Source organism: Stegostoma tigrinum, chromosome 2 (assembly GCF_030684315.1).
Source record: "Stegostoma tigrinum isolate sSteTig4 chromosome 2, sSteTig4.hap1, whole genome shotgun sequence".
Classification (NCBI taxonomy): domain Eukaryota; kingdom Metazoa; phylum Chordata; class Chondrichthyes; order Orectolobiformes; family Stegostomatidae; genus Stegostoma; species Stegostoma tigrinum.
This window is the reverse complement of record NC_081355.1, coordinates 76,264,448-76,288,586: the sequence shown is the minus strand read 5'-3', so window position 1 is coordinate 76,288,586 and position 24,139 is coordinate 76,264,448. Positions and strand designations below refer to the sequence as shown.

General features: G+C 39.6%; 1 protein-coding gene across 5 annotated transcripts in view; it reads left to right on the top strand.

Moving 5' to 3' along the window:
* The window catches only part of igf2bp3 (insulin-like growth factor 2 mRNA binding protein 3), a 117,838-nt gene that overhangs the window by 85,395 nt on the left and 8,304 nt on the right, over nucleotides 1-24,139 (top strand). For 2 of the 5 annotated variants that reach the window (XM_048558670.2, XM_048558659.1), the window contains exons 11-13: nucleotides 6,146-6,256; nucleotides 13,807-13,872; nucleotides 23,381-23,500. In XM_048558670.2, the coding sequence (XP_048414627.1) occupies nucleotides 6,146-6,256; nucleotides 13,807-13,872; nucleotides 23,381-23,500 (297 nt within the window). The remainder of the gene's footprint in view (nucleotides 1-6,145; nucleotides 6,257-13,806; nucleotides 13,873-23,380; nucleotides 23,501-24,139) is intronic. The other 3 variants (XM_048558678.1, XM_048558698.1, XM_048558688.1) reach the window with 3 other exon arrangements.

The following is a 24,139-nucleotide window of genomic DNA, read 5'->3' as shown; positions in this document are numbered from 1 at the left end:
TAAAATAACCTAACCTACACTTCCCTCAATTCACTGCTGTCCATGTGCATGCCCAGCAGTCGCTTAAATGTCACTAATGACTCTGCTTCCACAATTTCCACTAGCCAAGTATTCCATGCGCTCACAACTTTCTGGGTGAAGACCCTCCCTCTGACGTCTCCTCTATACGTTCCTCCTAACACCTTAAAACTATGACCCCTCATGGCAGTCAGTCCTGCCCTGGGGAAAAGTCTCTGGCTATTGATCCTATCCATGCCTCTCGATACCTTGTACACCTCGATCAGGTCACCTCTCTTCCTCCTTCTCTCCAGAGAGAAAAGTCTGAGCTCAGTCAACCTCTCCTTGTAAGACAAGCCCTCCAGCCCAGGCAGCATCCTGGTAAACCTCCTTTGCACCCTCTCCAAAGCCTCCGCATCTTTCCTATAATAGGGCAACCAGAATTGGACACAATATTCCAAATGTGGTCTCACCAGGGTTTTGTAGAGCTGCAGCATAATCTTGCCGCTCTTAAACTCGATCCCCCTGTTAATGAAAGCCAAAACACCATATGCTTTCTTAACAACCTTATCCACTTGGGTGGCAACTTTAAGGGTCTATGCACTTGAACACCAAGATCCCGCTGTTCCTCCACACTGCTGAGAATCCTGCCTTTAATCCTATATTCAGCATTTAAGTTCGACCTTCCAAAATGCATCACTTCGCATTAATCCAGGTTGAACTCCATTTGCCATTTCCCAGCCCAGCTCTGCATTCTGTCAATGTCTCGCTGAAGCCTACAATAGCCCTTTATACTATCAACGGCACCTCCAACCTTTGCGTCATCAGCAAACATACTAACCCACTCCTCAACCTCCTCATCCAAGTCATTTATAAAAACTACAAAGAGCAGAGGCCCAAGAACAGAGCCCTGCGGGACACCACTCAGCACTGACCTCCAGGCAGAATACTTACCATCTACAACCACTGCCTCCTGTCAGCCAACCAATTCTGAATCCAGACCGCCAAATCACCCTGTATTCCATACCTCCTGACTTTATGAATGAGCCTGCTGTGGGGAACCTTATCAAATGCCTTTCTGAAGTCCATGTACACCACATCCACTGCTTGACCCTCGTCAACCTGTCTCGTGACTTCCTCAAAGAACTCAAGGCATGACCTGCCCCCTCAAAGCCATGCTGACTCCCTTTAATCACGCTATGCTTTTCAAATTAGTCATAAATCCTATCCCTCAGAATTCTTTCCAAAACCTTGCTGACCACAGACGTAAGACTGACTGGTCTGTAATTTCCAGGGATTTCCCTATTCCCTTTCTTGAAAAGAGGAACAACATTTGCCTCCCTCCAATCTTCTGGTACGACTCCCGTGGAGAGTGAGGAAGGAAAGATCTTCGCCAGCGGCTTAGCAACCTCCTTTCTCGCTTCCTGGAGCAACCTAGGATAAATCTGCTCTGGCTTTGGGGACTTATAAATCTTAATGTTTGCCAAAATTTCCAGCACATCAACTTCCTCAATCTTGATCTGTTCAAGCCTGTTTTCCTGCTCCTCAAAGTTTTCATTCACAACAAGGTCCCTTTGCTTAGTGAAAACCGAAGCAAAAAAACTCACTTAGGGCTTCCCCTGTCTGCTCAGACTCCATGCATAAGTTCCCTACGCTATCCCTGATCGGCCCTACCTTCTCCCTGATCATTCTCTTATTCCTCACGTATGAGTAAAATGCCTTCGGGTTCTCCCTAATCCTTCCTGCCAAGCCTTTGTCGTGCCCGCTCCTGGCCCTCCTCAGTCCACGATTTGAGCTCCCTCTGAGCAAGCCTGTAATCCTCTCAAGGTGCTCGACCCTTGCTTCCTCCACCTTACGTAAGCTGCTTTTTCTTTTTGACGAGAAGCACCTCTGTTCCCATCATCCAAGGCTCCTTAATCTTACCCCTTCTTACCTGTCTCAGAGGAACAAATTTATACATCACTCGCACACAACTGCTCCTTAAATAGCCTCCACATGTTTGTTGTGCCCATTCTGTGGAACATTTGCTCCCAATCTGTACTTCCCAAATCCTGCCTGATAACATCATAGTTTCCTTTTCCCCAGTATATCTTCCCCTGGTAACTGCTCCTTTCCCTTTCCATGGCTATGGTAAATGTGAGGCTGTTGCGGTCACTGTCGCCAAAGTATTCTCCCACCATGACATCTGACACCTGTCCTGGCTCATGGCCGAGCACCAAATCCAAAATAGCTCTCCCACCCTCATCGGCCTGTCCACATACTGAGTCAGGACACCCTCCTGAACGCACCTGACAAAAACAGCTCCATGCAATCCATCTGCACTAAGGAGGTTTCAGTCAATATTGGGAAAGTTGAAGTCACCCATAACAACAACCCTGCTACGCTTGCACTTTTCAACAATCTGCCGGCCTATGAGTTCTTCGATCTCCCTGCTGCTAATTGGGGGTCTGTAGAAAACCCCCAGTGAGGTGACTGCTCCCTTGCTGTTCCTAACTTCCACCCACACTGACTCAGTTGACAAACCTTCCTCGGCAACCTCCGCCCATATCACCTCAATAGACGAGTCCTCGTCAAAAGTTCTTTCAGCCACCGTTATACTGTCCTTGATCAACAAAGCCACACTTCCCCCACCTTCCCTGACCTTAATGAAAGATCTAAACCTTGGAACCTGCAACATCCATTCCTGACCCTGCTGTATCCATGTCTCTGAAATGGCCACAACATCGAAGTCCCAGGTACCTATCCAAGCTGCAAGCTCACCTACCTTATTCTGGATACTCCTGCTGTTAAAGTAGACACACTTCAATCCAGCTTGCTGTCTGCCAGCACACTCCTGTGACAGTGAGGTCCTGTCCATGTCCTCCCTATGCTCATCTTCCTGTGTACTAGGACTACACCTCAGTTGCCCATCCCCCTTCTGAGCTAGTTTAAATCCACCCGAATAGCACGAGCGAATTTCCCACCCAGGATATTAGTGCCCCTCTGGTTCAAGTAGAGACCGTCCTGTTTGTAGAGGTCCCACCTTCCCCAGAATGAGCCCCAAGTGTCCATGTACCTGAAACCCTCCCTCCTGCACCATCCCTGCAGCCACGTGTTCAGCTGAAATCTCTCCCTGTTCTTTGCCTCGCTATCACGTGGCATGAGTAACAAACCAGAGATAACCACTCTGTTTGTTCTAGCTCTCAGCTTCCACCCTAGCTCCCTGAAATCCTACCTGACATCCCTAATCCCTCTTTCTACCTGTGTCATTGGTGCCTGTGTGGACCACGACTTGGGGCTGGTCACCCTTTCCCTTCAGGACCCCAAAGACACGATCTGAGACATCACAGACCCTGGCACCTGGGAGGCGACACACCAACCGTAAGTCTCTTTTCTTCCTGGCAAACCTTTCAAGTCCCTCTAACTATTGAGTCTCTTGGAACCCTTTTCTAATAATTCGCCCACCACGGAAGTAAGACTAACTGGCCTGTAATTTCCAGGGTTATCCCTATTCCCTTTTTTTTATTGAACAAGGGAATGGCATTTGCCTCTATCAAATCTTCTGGCACTATACCCATGGACAGTAAGGACCGAAAGATCATCGCCAAAGGCCCTGTGATCTCTTCCCTTGCTTCCCATAGAATCCTTGGATAAATCTCATCAGGTCCAGGGGACTTATCTATCGTCATTTTCCTCAAAATTCCTAGCACATCTTCCTTAGGCTAGAAAAGGTCAATGTACCAGCTGTTTCACGCCGTCCTCCCCACACAACCAACTAGGTCAATTGTGAATACTGAAGAAAAGTATTCATTAAGGACATCTCTTATCTCTTTAGGCTCCGTGCACAAATTCCTTTTCCAATCCTTGACTGGCCCTACCCTTTCTCTGGTCATTCTCTTATTCCTCACGTACATGTAAAAAGCCTTGGAGTTTTCTTTGATCCTATCCACCAAGGTTTTCTCATGCCCCCTTTTTAGCTCTCCTCAGCCCTTTCTTCAGCTCCTTCCTGGCTAACTTGTATCCCTCTAGAGCCTTTTCTGATCTGTTTCCTAAACCTTCTATAAGCCACCTTCTTCGTCTCAAGCAGTCACTTGACACCTCTCGAACTAAGGCTCCCTCACTCGACTGCATCTTCCCTGCCTGTTAGGGACATACATATCGATCACAAGCAGTATGCATTCCTTACGCAATCACCACGTTTCAATAGTGCTCTTCCCTGACAGCATCCGTTCCTAATTTATGTTACCCAATTCCTGCTTAACAGAATCTTCAAGCAGGATAGTAAAGAACTTCAAAAAGACATGCAGATTGGTGGAATGGGTAGATACGTGACAGATGAAATTTAGTGCAAAGAAATCTGAAGTGCTTATTTTTCTTAGGAATACTGACGATAAGACGTATTGCCTTTTAGAAATTAAGGCATCTCAGTGTATGTGTGACTGAGTCATGCAAGATGGCAGGAAGTTCAAGAGTATGGTTAATAAACCATATAGTATCTTGGGCTTTTCTTAGAAGGGTAGAATCCAAAAGCAAAGAAATTGTTTATATCTATATAGTACACCATTACCTGAACTGAAGCTTAACGTCCTGTTCTGAGTGCCACACTTCAGCAATATGTGAAAGTATTAGAGTGAATGCAGATGAGATTGACCACAATAGTTCCGAGGGTGAGGAACTGTAGTTACCTAGAAATATTGGCAAAGTATTGACTGTTCTCCTTGGAGAAGAGAAAATGATAAGAGATTTGTCAAAAGTATTCAAAATCTTGGATTGAACAGCGTAGCTGGCAGAATTGTTTCCAAGGTACCAGCAAAAAAAACAAAGTAGTGACGTGGAGATGTCGTCTTGCACGTAGTGAATGTTTGTTTATATCAGTAATACAGTCCAAGTATGGTGGAAGTAGGCTCAAATGATTGTTTTGATGAGTGCTTTGAATGTACAAGAAGAATATGCATTACACTGGAGAGAATGCAGGGGAGTTTTGCCAGGTGAATTGCTCCTTCAGAGAGCCAAAATTAACACTATGGGATGAATGGCTATTTCATGCCGCAACCATTGTGTGAATGAGAAGTATCCGTGCAATTAACCAAGTGAATTTTCTACTTTTGCTGTCCAGATTTGACACTTGGAGACATGTGAATTGAGCTTTCTATATTACTCCATTAAACACACTATCTAGACCCCTCAATATTTAAGACATTATTTTCAACATTGTTACTGCACCCCTTTTCCCCTCATCTGTCCTTTTACTGAAGCTTCCTGTGGTGTATACCCTTGATTCCCAATTGCACCCAGCTGAAGGCAAAGTCTCACGCTCTGATAAAATAGGTCCCCAAAATTTGAATTTCTGCTTCTAATTTTTAGTTCCATCTTCCATTTCTCACCTTATTGTCACTGCTTCCCAAAAAACGTTTCCAGTTCTGACCTTTTATGTTCTAACAGCATTTTTAGCTGTTCTTGAACACTATCATTGTTAATATGGATGCAGTTGGCCAACAGCAACTGTGTTCTCTAAGGCAGGAAGAGCGATTTAAGGTTGCATTTTACCATCTTGATAGATCTTAAGACTTTTTGGAATCTGTTACTGTACAAAATTTGACTATGTTAAGTCTCCCAAACAATCCTGATCCATTAGCAGTTCCAGTATGTTGAGGAAGTCCTTTAGATTATGTTTTGATTGTTACTGGTGGCTGAGCCTAATTTTAATGCTGATAATTATTCAGAATCCTTTATTGTGAGTACTACCTTTTCAGTACGTGCAAGAAAGTGAATACTTTCTGCCCTATCTTGTGAAGACAGAACTAGCTACCCAAAGCAAATTCTGCATTAATGTATAGCAATGAAATGTTATAAATCAAAAGTAGCTGTTTATTACATCAAGTGCATAATTCTGAATACACTGGATTCTCAGTACATGATTTGAAAGTATCTGGGTAGACTTGATGTTGAGATCCATTGACCTTTAATTCAAAAATAGCCAAATGTTCTGCAGCTCTCATTTTCTACGTGGAAGCTTATTTACAAATGTTAATTATCCTCGTTGAAGATCAAGAATTGAATTGATGCTTATGTTCTTTCTCAAACCCTGATGTTTCAAGAAAAGCAAGTAATTTATAATGGTTTTGGTTGAAGCTTTTATGCAATAACTTACTTTTTTTTAATTTTGCAGCTTCAAGCACATTTAATCCCTGGCCTAAACCTGAAAGCCCTAGGCTTGTTTCCTCAATCTTCACCTGTACTGCCACCGCCTTCTGTGCCTCCTGCTTACACTCCATTTGGGGTAAGTGCTTAAGGATGCCCAAGGCATTCTTCATAGGCCATTGCTTAATATGTTTGAATAATGTTAACTTGCACGACATCTGAAAAGTTTTTTTACAGCTTTCTAGGATGATTCAGTGATTTGGGCTCATGCTGTTGCTTTTACTCTAGTGGTAAATACATTACATTACTGCATTGCTGGAAAATCTTCATTTCTGGAAGGTACATTTACCCGTATGGTGTTGGTCAAATTGATCTATTTAAAGAACTATTGGCGGTTTTAATGTCTAGAATTCTTAACATTGTTATATTTGATGTAATTAGTATTCACTGTCGTTCCCTGAACAGTAACGAAGGGCATCTGGGGGATAAATATTCGTAACCAGTAAGAGCCAACATAAACCTGTTGGGTCTAGTTCTGTTCTGTTCTTTTTACTGTTTAAAATGAGTAGCAGTTCCCCTGTAAAATTTAATTCACCTGAACTACAAAGAAATTAATACCTTTGTGATGCTTTTAATTGCCCATGTATTTCATCTCCTTTTGAGTGTTTTGCGTTCAAGTCAGTGCAAATAAACTTGCAGTTTATATTGCTGGGACTTTTTTTTGCCTTGTATACTAAATAGAATTACAAACAAAAAATGCATGAGCTTAAGAAAATATCCAAGCCTTAAATGATCTGGGGTAAGTCTTGAATGTTTGTTTTTGAGGTATTGAAATGATATTAATAATGCATCTTGGGTTAGATTAAGATGCTTAATAGGTTCGAGATTCATATACATATCAAATTACATAAGTGCATTTGCCACGTGTATTCCCAATGAATTATTTTATGGAAATAGAGAAACAGGTGAAAGTTCTGTTATCCTTTTTAATCTAACTATAAAACTTCTGTATATTTAAATGTATGTGTTCATTAATGCAATTCTGTTGTTGCTATGGAGTATGGACAGATATTCGTGTTTTTCTGATCTTGCTATTACAGGAAGGATGTTGAGAGACTTGAAGGTTCAGAAAAGATTTGAGCATGTTGCCATGGTTTAAGCTGTAAGGCTGGGGCTATCTTGCCTGGAGGTTAATGGGTGACCTTAGAAAGGTTTATAACATCACAAGGTGCATGGATAGGGTAAATAGACCAAGGTCTCTTCGTGCCCCCCCCATCGTGGTGTCGTCCAAAACTAGAGTGCATAGGTTTAAGGTGAGGGGGGTAAGATTTAAAAGGCACCTGAGGGGCAACTTTCATGTAGAGCATTGTGCATGTATGGAATGAACTGCCAGAAGTGGTGCAGGCTGGTAAAGTTGGAACATTTGAAAGGCATCTGGATGGGTATGTGAATGGCAAGGATTTAGAGGGATATGGGCCAAATGCTGTCAAACGGGATTAGATTTACAAAGGATATCTGCTCGGCATGGATGAGTTGGACTGAAGGGTCTGTTTCTGTGCTGGACATCAATGATTGTGTGGCATTTGTCATTTTTGTCAGGGCTGTCATGTTTGCAGTTTAGTAACTTTATTTGTTTTATCAGTAAATGAAGCAGTTACTATGCTGTACACTTCCCATACGTGGCAATGGGATAAAAGGGCAACAGCAAAACAGTTTTCTATTTGTAGAGTTGTGGAGAAGGAGGTATAGGGGTTTAAAATTTAAAAATGTACTGAAGGTGATGTTTCAGTTGTAATATGGAGAATGTATTGTTGTGAAAATGAGTGCATGTCTTTGAAGCAGACTTCCAAGATAAGCCACTTGCTGAATATCTGATGAGCAAATTTTTTTATCCCTTCCTTAATGATCCATAATTTACTTCAGATAAACCTGGAAAGATGGTGATCAAGAGGAGTAATCTATGCTGATTTACTTTAACAAAAATGCTAGAGCGGAGGTCAGTTGCATTCCTCCTGTAGCTGCACACATCTAACAGACAGGAATAGTTCATCACCACCGAAATTTTTTTTTGTTCGTTTAAAACTTTCTTTGAAATTTGGTTGCTCAAAGTCATAAGCATGTTAATTTTAATTCAACTGAAGGGAGAATTTTAATGTAGAAACTTCTACAAGAAGAATACTTGGATATTAGCTTACAATAGGGTGTGATTGCAATTTACAATTGCAGTGAATGTAATCTTGGTATACTAGACGATCTTACACATGCTGCGCACACAGCAGATGATTAAGTGTAATCTGGTGAAGCCAGATTACATGACAGGACATCATGTTACATCTTCACACAATATATATGCATATGGAAAATTATTAAACTAACTTTGGTATTTTTCCCAAGTTGAATTCAAAATTTGCAGTCATTTGGGAAGCAATGAAGTAGAATTGGAGCATGCACCGAAGCAGATTAAAGAGCTAGGAAAAACAAAATGGGGTTGTTTGAATGTTTTCCTGCACTTGACAATCCTATGGTATAGTTTGACAAGTTCACGTAGTGCATTTGTATAATATGACTAATGTTTGCCAAGCATTTAACAATTTCTTTTGGTAAGTGTTTGGTTTTTCTATATCAAAGGTTACACGTGCAGGTGTTACTATTCAGCATATGGAAAGCAACGTAACTTGGAGGCTACCAATCTCTCGTGTATTTTCTTGAACTCCCAGTAAAAGATAACAAACATCTAAGATGTTAGTTCTAATCTTGACCATAGCATTTGGCCTGTAGAACAAGGAACAATACAGCAGCACAGGAACAGGACCTTTTTTGACCACCAAGCCAGTGCTGACATGTGACACCATACTCTTGCTTTCTTGAAAGAAATGCTTTTACTGATCCCAGAGGCTATTTACCATGGAGCTGAGTAGGTAACAAACCATTAAACACTCCTGGTATTGGTCATAAAGTGAGATTTCTTTTTCTGACTAAGGAATCTCCTGTCTGCCACTTCATTTTACTCACTGGGTTTTCTGCCTTTTCACTGCTCTTCAACACCAGATAGCCTGTTTGTTTCTGGAGTGCTACTCAGGACCATTTCTTGTGAGCCATTATCTCCCTCCTGGATTTCCAGCACACCAATTTTTTTGAGAGCTCTGGTATTTGATTTCCTGAACCTACACAAATGTCTTTCATTATTTCTTGGACAAGCCACTTCTCTTGTGCTACACCCATCCTTTCATTCCAAGCTGTGACCACACCTGCTGCTACTGTGATCACTTTCTGGAGTAGACCTTCCAAATTTCTGCACAGCCACCCCCACCCCCACCATCCTGCCCCACTGTGACACAATTTTGAACCTTAAACTTGTTGTGATCCCTCAATGAGGACCAGCCATGAGGGTACTGGAGCGAAGACCAGTGAAAACAGGGGACAAGGAGAGAAGATCTGTGAGAGAGGCTAAAGGAAAGTGGATGTAACAGTACAGAACTCTGCAGTGGCTGTAACTTCAGCATGACTCCAGTTGGCACCCCAGTCCCACTTTGGGAAGTCCCAACTGCACATGGTTGCCCAAACACTTAGGTCATCTGTTGGTGAGACTTTTAGGGCTTAGTGTGTTGTTGGATGCATGCATGATCCTTGATAGTCTGGTGCAATTCATGTGACTTCCTTGTATTGTTGCCCCTCTGTTTAACTAGATGTAAACACAAACATCATACTCACCCGTGCCTACCTACAATAGATTGATATTTTATCCCCTGCTTGAAATATTTTGCTACCTAGCTCTAGATGCTTTCCTTAACAGAAGCTTTGTTCCTATGAGCTCCTTCCCATTTGGATTCACTGGTGCAATTTAGTTGCCCTCAACACATGCCACCATTATTACAAACCTTTTTTTTCAGAAACATTTCAATTTTAAAGATTTTCCTGGTGGCTTATGCCTAATTCAGGTTCTGGTAGTGTATACCCAAATGATTTAGTGCCTACTTGACTATTAATGCTGTTGTCTCAATCTTGCAATCTGAATCCACTTAATTAAAATGACCGTGGCGATTACTAGAGTACGTACTTAAAAGAAACAAATGGCAATTTTTTTTTCTCCCCACTATGTAGAATGCCTAGAATGAAAATGGAGCTGGAGCTGGTGTTGAATCATTTGATCCCTTAAGCTTGTTTTGCTATTCAACAAATAGGTGACCTTTTAACCTAATTTTACCTTCTGCACAGTCTTTGATTACCTTAATACTCAACAGTCTATTAACGTCTGTTTTGAATGTATGCAGTAACTGACCATTCACTGCTCTGAGTAGAAAACTCCAAAGGTTCACAACCCTTCATTTTTTGAATGAAGAAATTCCCTTCCTCCCTATTTGGAATGGCTTACCCTTTTGAGCTAGAGACTGACCTTGTTTTCCAGATTCTCCAGCCTGGAGAAACCTTTCTCTGCCCTGTCAAGATGCTTAAGAATTCTGTTTCAATGAGATCATCTGGTAATAACTTAAACTCCTGTGGATAGTACACTCATTCCAGGATCCAGATTGTGAACCTTCATTGCACATCTTACGGGGAATGCATATTTTTTCTTTATGTAGCAAGACCAAATCTTCTCAGTGCTTTTGAGTAACCTTGCTTATACCCTGTGTGGTTACAGTAAGAATTGTTTGTTTTTTTTCCCTCCAATAACAGTTCCTTTGTAACAAAAGTAAGGGCAACTTGCCTTCCTAATTGCCTATTATATCTATATGTTAATATTCCCAGTATAAGGACATCCTGGTAACTCCTGAATGCATGTCCTAATCTCTAACCATTCATAAGTTTTGCACTTGCAACTTTATTCCATCTGCATAATTTTGTTCACTCATCCAGCCTTGCATCTTTTCACGGCATTGTTGCATCCTCGAAGCTTAATTTCTTCCCCAACTTTGTATTTGCAGCAAAGTTTATGTTTCACTAAAGTAAGCTTATCAAATTCATTAATGTGGAAGATAAATAGGTGAGACCTGGTTGCTGATTCTCAAGGTACTCTACAAGCTTGCCAACCTGAACTGTCCTGTCTCTCCATTCAGCAATTTGTGCTAATATTACATAAACTGAGTCCTAGGATTTCAAATTCTGTAAGAACACTTATTAGAACTAAGAATTCTCTAATATTTTAGATCAAGTCTGAACAAATTTTGTCAAATGTGATTTTTGATTCAGCAAAGTTCCCAGTGTGGCTTGCTTTATATTTATGCTAGGAAATTATTAGTCTATTCCCTATCTTTCAATTTTTTTTTTGAAGAAGCAAGGTCACGTGTTACCTTACAGTTCTTGAGAATTCTGGCAGATCAAAGAATCATGGTTGCTCAGCGCCTCATTGAGGCCCACAGCGTCTGGACTCGGACTCTGGCTCAACAGCTGAAGGAACGCTGGATCAGTTATAGCCACTTATTGCCAATATGGTTGTCCAGGATCACAGTACACTCTGGAAACACACCGTTGGAGTTGCCTTCTGCTGTTTCATGACAACTTAACATTTACCTGTGTGTTTGTTTTAATTTTAATGAAGGCCAAATTAAATGTTAAAATAACTTTGAGAAATACAATATTGCTAAATTTAATAATTTGTTAAACGAGCTTTTGTGACTAAGCTGCTGTCCATATCTCTGTGTGCTTATGGTAAGTCGACAGTAAGCCATTTTGTAGCCCATTTATCCAGAGAGGATGTTTTGTCTGCAGGTCACTTAGATGTTCACCAATAATCTTTCTAAAGTTTCACTATGTATTCTGTGGCCTGAACTAAATATTTTCATTTGTGCTTGCTTTACTGTTATTTGAATTGCTCCATTGATTCATGTGAATGTTATTTGATTGGCAAATCTTAATTACTCAAGGTAATTTAATGTATGGCTTATTTGATTACTCCTTCCTAGTTTGCATTACTGCTCAAGCAATCATGTTCTAAAATTATCTAGAAGCATTTCTTGAAATTTAGCTTCCTACTTAATCACCTAATCCTTGACTTTTCAACAGTAGTTTTGTAATGTTTGTCAGTTCTATAAATCATTATCTAAATGTACTATATGTCCGTTTTTGTTATACTTTTATGAATAAACCATAATTCACACAATTCCTGATGACATTAAAAATGTGTATTGGATTGACCTGAGAAGCTGTCGAGTGCAGGGTTTCAAGGCATACAACATAGTCAACATTCCAGTTGACTTTTCTTTTATATTTGAGTGAAACCACCAAATAAAACTAGTAGTTTTTTTCCCCTCTCGATAGGTAGGTTTGTTTTCTTTGCCTTTCTGCATTCTGATAAATGGGAATTTTTGAGAGCTATAGTCATATGTACAACCTTGCAAAGAAATGTAAATATTAATTGTAAGAATAATCTAATGTTATGTAATATATTAAAAGCTGTTAATAAAAAAAGTCTCTTATGCAGTCATTATTTTACTCCAAATTAGTTACAGCTCCTGAAATGTCATAGACTAAGTAATCGTTAGCTTTAAAGCTCAGTTTACTGATTTTGGAACGTATTGCATTTAATAGCCTACAATGCTCCATTATAGTTGAGATTCCATTCAACATTGTAACACCTGTACACTGAGAGCCATGGTTTGTGCTCAGTAGATGTGAATAATGCAATGTATGGTTTTGAATCAGCAGCACATGATTGCGTTTTGCTTTGTGGTAAAGGAAACTTCTACCTGGATTTGCTTCAATACTAATTGCAATTTACCACCTGCAATTTAATAATGCCGATCATTATTCTGATAATGAAACTTCTCTAATTAAAGAGTTTGTATGGTATGCAGTGTACCTCTGGTATCTGAACCACCAAAGTTGGTGACCTGGATTTTCAGCATGGTTGAACTTTAATCAGCACGTTTGTTTGCCAATTTACAGCAAATGTGGAATTTTGAGCACTGAATACTTATCTCACAACTTGAGTTTGTATAACTTGTGCCATTTGAAAACCATTGCACTAGAAGTCGGTGACACTCCTAGGTTGGAAAAAAAATCACCTTTTGGGGAGTTTCTACTGATTTTGATGGTACTCGTTTTGACCTTTTTGAGACTAGATTGTTCTTGCATGAAAAAGAACCTTGAGCTTTTTATTTAAAACAAGTAATTTACCTTTAAATAACTAGAATAGAATGACATATCTTAATTTTGAGTGATTTTTTTTTTAATGTTGCTTAATCTCCAATATGTTGACATTGGCTTAGCAAAGTTTGTTTTGTAATAAGTGCCCTTTTCAGCCATACTAATCAAATTTCACCCAATTTACTTACTTCCATGTTTTGGGGAAAGAATGTTCTTAGTTTTTTGTACAAGTGTTTGTTTGTTTGACTGGTTAATTTTGTCACCTAGGTAGATGATTTTGAAAGCGCGAAACCATTTTTCAAAATCAACACTTCATTTATCTGTAAAGTACAGATACAGCTACCCCATTATCTGTTTTGTTTCTTATTATCCACTTTCTCCAATAAAATGCAACATCTACTGTATATGTGTACAAATTACATAATGTCCATACATGGTTGTACGTTCTATTCCATTTTGGCTGTTCACCTTTTTATGATGAATGCGAACGCGTAATGTTTCTGTTTATATCTTCGCTGTTCTCCATATGGCATCTGCAATAGAGAGATGAACTGAAATTCTGAACAGAAACTGAAGTTACATAAATGCCAATTTTCTTTGATTTAGAGCTATCCAAATTTCTGTGATGTGTATGAGGTATCGAGCATTGCTTCAGGGGGCCAGCAACTAGCTGTAAGTGACTATTTTTAGTCTGGTATGCACAGCACCGTTTGCCTGACCTGCTTTCCTGCTGAAGATGTAGTAAAAATGAAACTATCTTCTCAAAACTAAAAATAAGCTGCATAAATGGAACTGATTTTGGTGTAATAGCTTTACTGAAGATGTGGTGTTGAAGGGGGAAAAGATTGACATTCACATGCCTTTTATGTTTAACCTGCACAGCCTTGCTTTTGTAACTGTAATTGATCTAATTGCATTGGTCATGTCAAGATTATACTATAACAACATGCAAAAAAAACTGGCCTGATTTTTATCTAATTGTTAAATGTTAATGACTGGTTAGGGGTAAGCAAACATAGTTAGCCAGATTCTGAAGAGTGCCATCTTACTGTTGGAATATTTCTGCACCATTTTCAGTTGTTTTGTTTGCGTTGTAACTTGCTGGACGTAAAAGTCGCCATCTGAGAGAAAGGGCACGAGATCTCAGTGAACAGTAGGATGAACAGTGTTTAACAAATTTAAACATTGAGAAATTAACAAAGAACTGTTTGAAAGGTGATTCAGGGTCTAAACAATTGCTCAAAGACAATAGAAAAAGAAGTTGGATAAAGAGAAAAGTAAATCAAGGGTAAAAACAAGATGCTTTTCTTTTTTAAACAAACTGAAGTAGTTACCATTTGGAAAGAATGAAACTCCATAATTTGTCATTAAACGTAAGGTCGCGTGATTTAATTTGCACCATGTTATCCATTATCACCATAGTTAAAATTCACTTCCTCTTTTAGTCACCAGACTTAATATTCTGTGGCTACTTTGACAATAGTGTGAAAATCTCTAAAATGTTAAAATAGTGGTGAATGTGTAAAAACAAACACCAGAATGACACAGATTGAACAGCAAATTCTCAAGATTGGTAACTCAGTGTTTCATTTAATCCTTTGAGCCTGCTATGCTGATTTGTGCATGTAAAAAATGTGCATCATCAGTGCATCAATCTTATAGCTGCATGTAGTGAATGAGCCAACAACATTTTCTTCTGTTTTACTTTGAAGAACCCAAAGTAGGCACTTAGCACATTAGTTCACTTATGCTGTTTGTGAATTGCTACAGTTTTTGGACCATTCAGCTGATGCATTTCAAGATTACATAAAAGGATACTCGCACACAAGGCTTTACAATTTAAGACTTCATGTATTGATTGGAAAACAGTAACTTTGTATTGGTCACACAAACTGACTTTGATTATAGTTGCTACCTTGTTAACGGTCTTAACCAAGTATCTTGAGTTGTCAATCAGTCAAAAACATTGCAGGGGAAAGGTCTATGTTTTACCAGATTATTTTGTGAGCTGTATGATCATTACAATTCACTTAAATTGGAGTGTAAGGCAGCAAGTTCAAAATAAATAACATGATTCTTCAGTATGAATTAAATCATAGATGATAAGGTTGTCTGCTGTTGAAAACCTGAAGAGCATTATTGGGGTTTTGGATGAGATCTCTAGGGTTTCTGAAAGAATCTCAAAGCTACATTTTAAAAACGTGAAGGCGTGTTTGTCACTAACTCCAATTTTGTTCCTTGAACCGTAATCATCTTTTCTTGGTAATATTACTGTTCTTTAAATTAATGCAACTGCTGTATTCTGTCGAACTTTGGACTTGGATTACTTTTGTGTAGAAATGGTGCAAGTATTTAAAATGTGTAAGATTAATGATTACATTGGGATATGATCATTTATTTCATGTAAACAATCATACTAATATAAAATTGGAGGCCAGGATCTTTTTAATTTCATGTACCTGCTGCATCAATGTCTACTCATGATTTAATTTCAGTTTTAACTATTCATTTTCTTCCCTATTTAATTTTCCAAGTTGCTCAAATGAAAATGTATTTCCACTTGAAACCACCTTTTTAATGTTATCCAATTTTTTTTAAACCTACCTCACTTGCACACGGAGCTAGAATCTAAATCAAAATAAAAACCGAAAGAACTGTGGATGTTGTAAATCAGGAACTAAAACAAAGTTGCTGGAAAAGCTCAGCAGGTCTGGCAGCATCTGAGAAAAACCAGTTAACATTTCAGGCCCGGTGACCCTTCTCCATTCTGAGGAGGCCTCACTCGACTGAAAACGTTAACTTTTTTTTCCTTTAAATGCTGTCAGTCCTGCTGAGCTTTTCCAGCAACTTTTTTGTTTGTTTCTGAACTAGAATTTAGTTTTGGTTGGTTACAATTTTGCATTTCTTTCCTTAAAAAAAGAAAAAAGGTAAAAAGGAAATATCCAAGGAGGGGTGGAAAGAATCTTGTTTTTTAACATGGTAGTTTTGAGGCAGACATCCTGAGGCATCAACATAGCAATATGAAAGTGAAATGTGTCTACTTTACAAGACACGCAACAGCCTGTCTCGCAACATCAGCAAGTTAATGGTCAAATTATTTAGGGATAAATGTTAACTAAGACACCTGAGAGAGATTGCTGCACTACTTGGATAGTGCTGTAGGATCTTTTGAACCCATCTGAGAACACAAACCTCAGTCATTTGCAATGAAACAGACTTTAAGATGCTCTTAAAATATGTTTACAAATACTAGAGTACTAGTTCACCACCAGACTTGATGCTGACAAATTAACACCTGACAGAAAATGCTCCAATTTCAGAAAGAAGGGCAGAGCACTTTAAACACACCCTTAATTGGTCTTTATCCATTTCTTTTGTCACTATAATATGACTAGTCTCCACTGTTGATGGAAGTAATAAGCGCAAGTGGAAAAGTTGTAGGACCTGTTGCTATTCCACCTGAGACCTACAGTTTGGGGTCAATATCTGGTCAAGAGATGCACTGACTTTTTGTTTTTGTAGGGAGCAAGGAAATCCTGCATGAAACGAGTATGCCTCCTGTACAAGAAGGGAACTTGCTAATCTTTCAACAGTCATAGGTCAATCTTTCTCCTCTCTGTCACAATCAGAATCTTCTCCAGACTCTTCATTTAAAAAATGTAATTGAGACCCTGGTTAAGTACAGGAGGCGGAGAGGGAAGGCAAAACGGAAATAAGAGAAGAAACAAAAGGTAAGAATGAAAAGTGACTGACAGCCAACGTAAAACAAATCCCCAAAGTCTTCCAAAAACATAAAAAGAAAAATTCTAGTGAAAAGAGCAGTAATAAGGTGAACTAGGGACCAAAAATTGGATTTATGCATGGAGGCAGAGGCCGTAATTGAGGTACCAAATGAATGCTCAGCGTCTGCCTTTTGCTAAGGGAGAAGATCCAAATTAGACAGTGGAGAAAAAGTAGTAATTTGGACAATAACAGGGTTTAGGATCAACAAGGTAGAAGTATTAAACTGTCACTATTTAAGTGAAATTAAGGCATCAGGACCAGCTGAGGTACTTCCCAAGGTATTGAAGGAAGTAAGAGTGGAAATTTTGTATGCATTGGTCATAATTTTCAAAAGACTGAAAAATTAGAATGGAATGGTGCCAGGGGAAAGAAGAGCTGTAAATTTTATAGCTTTATTCAATGTGATTGACTGACTGCTAGCTAGTGTAATGTGGTGGGAAGCAATAGTTCAGGACAAAATTAATAGTTACTTAGGTCAACATGTAAGAAGGTAATGTGTAACTAATTTGCTGGTTTGTTTTTGCTTGAAGAGGTGACAATGAGAGTAATGTGGATAATGTAGTGTACATGGACTTCCAAAAAATTTTTGGCACAGTGCCACAAGGTGAGCTTGTGTGCCAAGTCATAGTTCATGGAATAAAAAGAAACAATATAGCATGGATCTGCAATTATCTGAGTGACAGGAAAAAACAGTTGTTGATTTTGTTTTTTTTTGGCTGGAAGAAGATTGAGTACAGTTTCCAAAGACCTTTTGGGGTCCTTGCATTGCTTGATGCATATCGATGGTGTGAATTTTTGTGTCCTGTATGTAATGTCAAAGTTTGTAAATGATATGGAACTGTAAAGAGGCTGATGTTAAAAAATTCAATTCGACGCCGACTGATGAAATGAGTAAACAGCTGAAAGATGAAAATCAATGTGGTGAAATATGAAGTGTTTTCTTGTTTCTCAATGTTCTGACCTGGGTCTGTATGTGCTTAAGCCATTGAAGATGACACAGCAAGTTGAGAACCATAGATAGAGCATACAGTATCTTAGGCTTTATTAATCAGAACACAAATTCAATATTACCAATCTATTTTTGAATTTTATGAAATGCTAGTTTGGTTTCACCTGGAATACTGCACTTTGTTCCTAAAATGTGACACCCAATGTCAAGACATTGGATAGAGTACAAAGATCTACACAGGTTCCTCATCCATGGAGCAATTTCATTTGGGTTGGAAAAGTTCAGATGATTTTCCTTGGAGAAAAGAGAATGAGGTGGAGATTTGAGGTATTCAAAGGGATCTGGATATAGTGGATAGAGAGAAGCTGTCCCCGCTTGTGAAGGGATCAAGATTACAAAGGCACAGACATTTAAAGTAATTGATAAAATAGTTGAAAGCAACATGAGAAACATCTTACTGCAGCCAGAGTTTAAGGTTGGGAAGGTGCTGCCTGAGACTGGTCGTGGAGGCAGGTTCAGTTGAAATATTCAAAAAGAGAACTGGATTATTTCCTGAAAGAATGCGCAGGATAGCGTGGCAAAAGTAGAAGAAAGGAATAAAATGAATTGGCTCTTTGAGAGCCAAATGTGCAGATGCTGAACAACACCCCTTCTGCACTGCAGAAAGCTTCAGAATCAAAATGCTTAAACTGCTTAATGTAGAAAATAAAATAATAGAAAATAGGAGCAGGAGTGGGACATTTGGACTCTTGAGCGTGCCCCATCGTTCACTGGGATCATGGATGACCTACCCCTTTTTTTTGTATCAGCTTCTCATGGCCCTTAACTCCCCAATATCTCAAAAATCTTTCTGCTGCCTCCTTAATTACTTTGTGTTCAAGCCTCCACAACTGTGTAGGAGAATTTCAGACATATGCTATCCTCTTGGAGAAGAAATTTCTTTGCATTTCCATTTTAAATGAGTCTTGTTCTGTAACTGTTCCCCAGCTAGGATTCGCTGCTGGTAAAAACATTTTCTCGACATCTGACCTGTCAAACCTGCCGAAACCCATATGTTTCAGTGAGATCATCCTCCTCATTCCTAGCTCTAATGAGGAGGGCCCTGTTACTGGAAAATTTGAAAGTGTCAGAATTTTCAGTTGGCTGCAGGAGAAATATCATGAGTAGAGCAAGACCTCCACAGCACATGTTGGAGTGACCAACTATCTTGGGAGCAGTTAGCCAATTGAATTTTAGAAACCAAATGAAGATATTTGTCTGTCTTCTGAAATACTTCATGATGGCATGACAATTTCCTGAATATATGCCTGTGCAGATTCTGGATGATAAACTTCTGACCCATTCCTGCCCACCAATGGCATTGAACTCTACTGTGTACTAATTCCAAACCTTTTCAACTTGCTTTTCTCTGATAGGTACTCTGCCTTCTGTGGTGATGATTATTGCATTGAAACCTAATAAATAGCTGCACAATCTGAGAGAGCTCCAGGCAAAGACCAAGGCCTCCAATAACATGCAGTGTTTCATAATTTACAGTTTCCTGATTTTGCACCTTTATATGCTAGGCCAGAGCTGGACGTGTACCATAGTATGGACTTTTTTGCAATACGTGTCAGCTACAGCCCTATGATCAGTGAGGGGGGGGTGGGGGGGAACTGATGTGTCCATATACCCCAGGCATGTCATATATTGAATCAAGAGTTTGTCTATGAGCAGACTGAGGGGTAGATAATGCTACTTGCCATAGTGATACAGCCTGGAAACAGATCCTTCAATCCAACTCATCCATGCTGACCACACATCCTGATCTGACCTAGGCCTATTTGCTAGCATTTGGCCCATTTCCCCAAAATCCATCCTATTCATAATTCCCATTCAGGTACCTTTTTTTTAAATGATGTAATTGTACCCACCTCCACCACTTCCTCTGGCAAATTTGTCCCATGCGCACACCACCATCTACTTGGAAAATGTTACCCCATCATGTCCCTTTTTTTTCTTGCCCCTCTCACTTTAAACCTATGCCCTCCTAGTTATGGGCTCTCCTATCCTTGCAAAAAGATCTTGGTCATTCATCTTATCCGTGCTGCTCATGATTTCATAAACTTCTGGCAGGTCACCCCTCAGCCTGTAATGCTCATGGCAGGGCTGGGGAGAGGAATGCCTTAGCCTATTTAGCCTCTCCCTGTAATTCAAACCCTCCAATCCCAGCAACATCCTGGTAAATGTTTTCTGCACCCTCCAGTTTAACATCAACTTTTCCTATAAAAGGGCGACCAGAATTGTATGCAGTATTCTAAAACTAGCTTTGGCAATATTCTGCACAGCTGCAACATGACACCCTGAATCTTGTATGCAGTGTACTGACCAATAACGGCAGACATGCCGAACCACGTTGCCTACCTATGACTCCGCTGTCAAGAGGGCTATCTGTATTGACAGTGAGATATGTGCAAAAGTTGCTGAGTGAAATTAGCCTGAATTGGGCTTTGATTATCAATCTGGGAATGAAGAGGAGTAAGTCTGTCTACCAAACTAAAATCTATTGGAAAAATAGTTTGGCCCCTCTTTGCTCTACACATGCAAAATTTGAAATGTGCTGTAGCATCGTGCCAGCATAACAGTTTAAGTAAAACTGTTGTCAAAGCTTCTGAAGATCAGATGGTAGGACATAATTTGAGATACTGAGGCACCCACTTAAGTTAAAATGCCAAGCATCTGAACACAATAAACAGAACTGGTTGACAGAATGTGTGACACTGTTTGAAACAAATCTTCAATGGCAAGCTCAAGTCTAAGGTAAACTGTACTGTTGGTAAAACGAAATGAGATGAAAACATTTCATTGTGTTTTTGATACAACTTCCAAGTCCTAAAAGAAGCTGATCTAGGAATGCTGCAGAGGTCTAACCAAGCACACAAGGTGCAGCCCCCTTCAAAAGCAGTGCATATTGGAGGCAGCGTGAAAGTAAGCATGGGAATCCTGAGCCTGCAACTTGTACAGAATGCCATCTGTAGTATTCAATTGTGTTTGCAGCAGAATTTGCCTTGGCTATCATCCTTTGTAACTCTCTGCTACCAAAACTCCCAAATGCACTTGGTCATTTTCACCTCAAAGGATAAACCAAGAAGTATAAAAGGGAGCTTTTTATATCTGAGTTTAGCATCTTATTTTAATATTTTCTAATAATTAGAACTCGGTTGTGCGATTCTGTCTGGACAGCCTGTCAGCAATCACCTTTAACCTGGAGTTTCTGGTCTCTTCACGATCATCTAAAACTAAGCCTTTTTTGTTTTGTTTTATTACCTTGCTTTCCATATCCTCCACACGTGCATTAGCTAATTCAGTGTGGCTGTGTTTCAAATATAAAACCGTTTGAAACTCCAACCTGTCCATTAGAGGATTTTTAAAACGAAAACTGCTTGGTAGTAAATTTATTATTGTTTGTATTTCCAACTTTTGTCTCAAATAAGTGTATGCTGATTTTCTTAAATGTGTTTTCTTAAATTAATTCTTCACCCACTTAGAAACTTTTTTTAAAAATGGAAAACAAATCTTCAAGCAGAACTAGTCTATATATTTCAAAATGATGTAAGCATTGGATTTGCACTCCAAAATGTCAGACCATGTAATTGCATTGAAATCAAACTAATGTCAATTAAAACATCTTGGGAATTCCTATTTATTGGAATTGAGGAAGCATTAATTGTCCCCAAGGTCAGCAGGGTCACAAGAAGTCTCATTACCACCTCAGAACAACTAGGGATGGACAATCAGTTTAGCTTTTCCATCATCTTCCAATTCTTGGAGATAATTGTTTTTAAACCCTGTGAAACGTTTTAGAAAATATCTAATAGAAAACAACGAAAATGGTTACTCGCAATGCAGTTTACGTAAACACTGAAGAAATTTTAAAAGTTGTTCCTTTACTTGAACCAGTGAAGATACAAGATCTGTTCATCCTATATCCATTCTTGTGCGTGGTTGCAAAAATGGTATAATGCCTTATATGGTGAACTCCTAGGTTTGTATTGATATTATCTGTTTGACTGCAGCCTTATTGAAGTTTAATTCAAAATCTGAATAAAAGACACCCTCTAGTCTGGATTGACCTGCAATTGTTTTAGTATGGATAGTGGGAGGAAATAACTATTTTAAAAGCAGCATTACTTGCCTTCGTCATTTTGTTTTATTTTAAGTTTCAATAGATGTGGGATTTCATGCACTGTTCTAATTGCTAAGCATTAGTTTATGCTTCTGATATAATCTTGAAGCATTTAGTGGGCAAGAAAGACACCAGTTCTCCCATTCTGTTCATGGTTAACTGGCATCAGTATATTTTTAGGCAAGAGAAAGAAACAAGTTTTGTATTTGAATGCTTTACAGCCAGTAAAAACATTTTAAGTGTCATCACTATTTATTGTGTTGGCATTGCGAAGTTAATGAAAGCTATACAGCATCAGAATCTGGCTACTCTAATTTGATGCCATGTGTCTATTATTTGGAAATTTGAACTTGTTAATTGTCAAAAAGAAATAAATTGTTAACTGAGCCAGTGTCACAGTGGCTTAGTGGTTAGTACTGCTTCCTCACAGCATCAGGGACTCGGGGTTTGATTCCACCCTCGCGCAACTGTGTGGATTTTGTGCATTCTCCCGATGTCTGTCTGCGTGAATTTCCTTGGCATGCCCTGGTTTCCTCCCACAGTCCAAAGATGAGCAAGTAGGTTGACTCGCTTTGCTAAATTTTCCATTGTGTTTAGGGATGTGCGGGCGAGGTGGATTATGGGAAATGGGGGATTACAGGGCTCGGGTAGGGGGATGGTTCTGGATGAGATATACCACTGAGGATCGGTATGGACTCAGTGGGCTGAATGGACTGCTTCCACACAGGGATTCTGATTCGAAGCTATTATGCTTTTGATTTTTGTACGGCTGCACTTTTCAGTTTGGAGTTTAGCTGTTGGTGGAAGGAAAAAAAAAATCTACATGGTTTATTTATTTATTTTTACCCAGACAGTTTTTCTTTACTCGACAAGCATCTCCAACGAAGTTTGGGGACTAAAATCTATACTTCCGTGTTTTGATTAGGCTGGCTGGCTTTCCAGATGCAATCAGATACTGCATTATCACATATGTACGGACGGATCTGTTGGCAACTAGTTCTGTATTTTTAAAAAAAAATTTAAGCAGTCAGATTCCACTCAAGGTAGTAGGATGTTCTCTTGGGTTTAGCACTTTTGGCTCAGATAAATAATACAGAATAAGTTTGCCAACAACGTGCTAGCAGAAGGGATTAAAAAAAGCAAATCATATTGTACGGTTAATTTATTCTTGGCTGGCACTGAGATGAGAGGAGAAGTCCGTGTATATCATGCAATGTGATCTGAATTTTGTGTATAGACTGTCATGTCACAGGTCCATAATGACTCTTGTATATTAATTGCAGCAGCAGTCAGAATCAGAAACAGTTCATGTCTTCATCCCTGCCCTGGCTGTAGGTGCAATTATTGGAAAGAAAGGGCAACACATCAAACAACTGTCTCGCTATGCAGAAGCTTCCATTAAGGTAACTTGCATTCTACTGGTATTTGCTTTTGACAAACCACTTTAACAATGGAAACACACAAGCAAACTTCTGTAGGTGCTGGAAATCTAAAATAATTTTTTAGAAGAATTTTGCAAATGCTCAGTACATCTGGCAGTATCTGTGAAGAAAAAGTTTCACATGAAAGGTCTTCTAAACCTGAAACACAATCCCTCTGTTTCTCTCTGCAGATGCTGCTTAACTTTTTGAGCATATCCAGCACTTGCATGCATTTGAAAATGAAGATGTTTAATGAAGCAATTGCAATACTTTGCAATAATTGCAATAAAATCTCCCCTTCCCCCACCGCATCCCAAAACCAGCCCAGTTCGTCCCCTCCCCCCACTGCACCACACAACCAGCCCAGCTATTCCCCTCCACCCACTGCTTCCCGAAACCAGTCCAACCTGTCTCTGCCTCCCTAACCTGTTCTTCCTCTCACCCATCCCTTCCTCCCACCCCAAGCCGCACCTCCATCTCCTACCTACTAACCTCATCCCACCTCCTTGACCTGTCCGTCTTCCCTGGACTGACCTATCCCCTCCCTACCTCCCCACCTATACTCTCCTCTCCACCTATTTTCTTTTCTCTCCACCTTCAGTCCGCGTCCCCCTCTCTCCC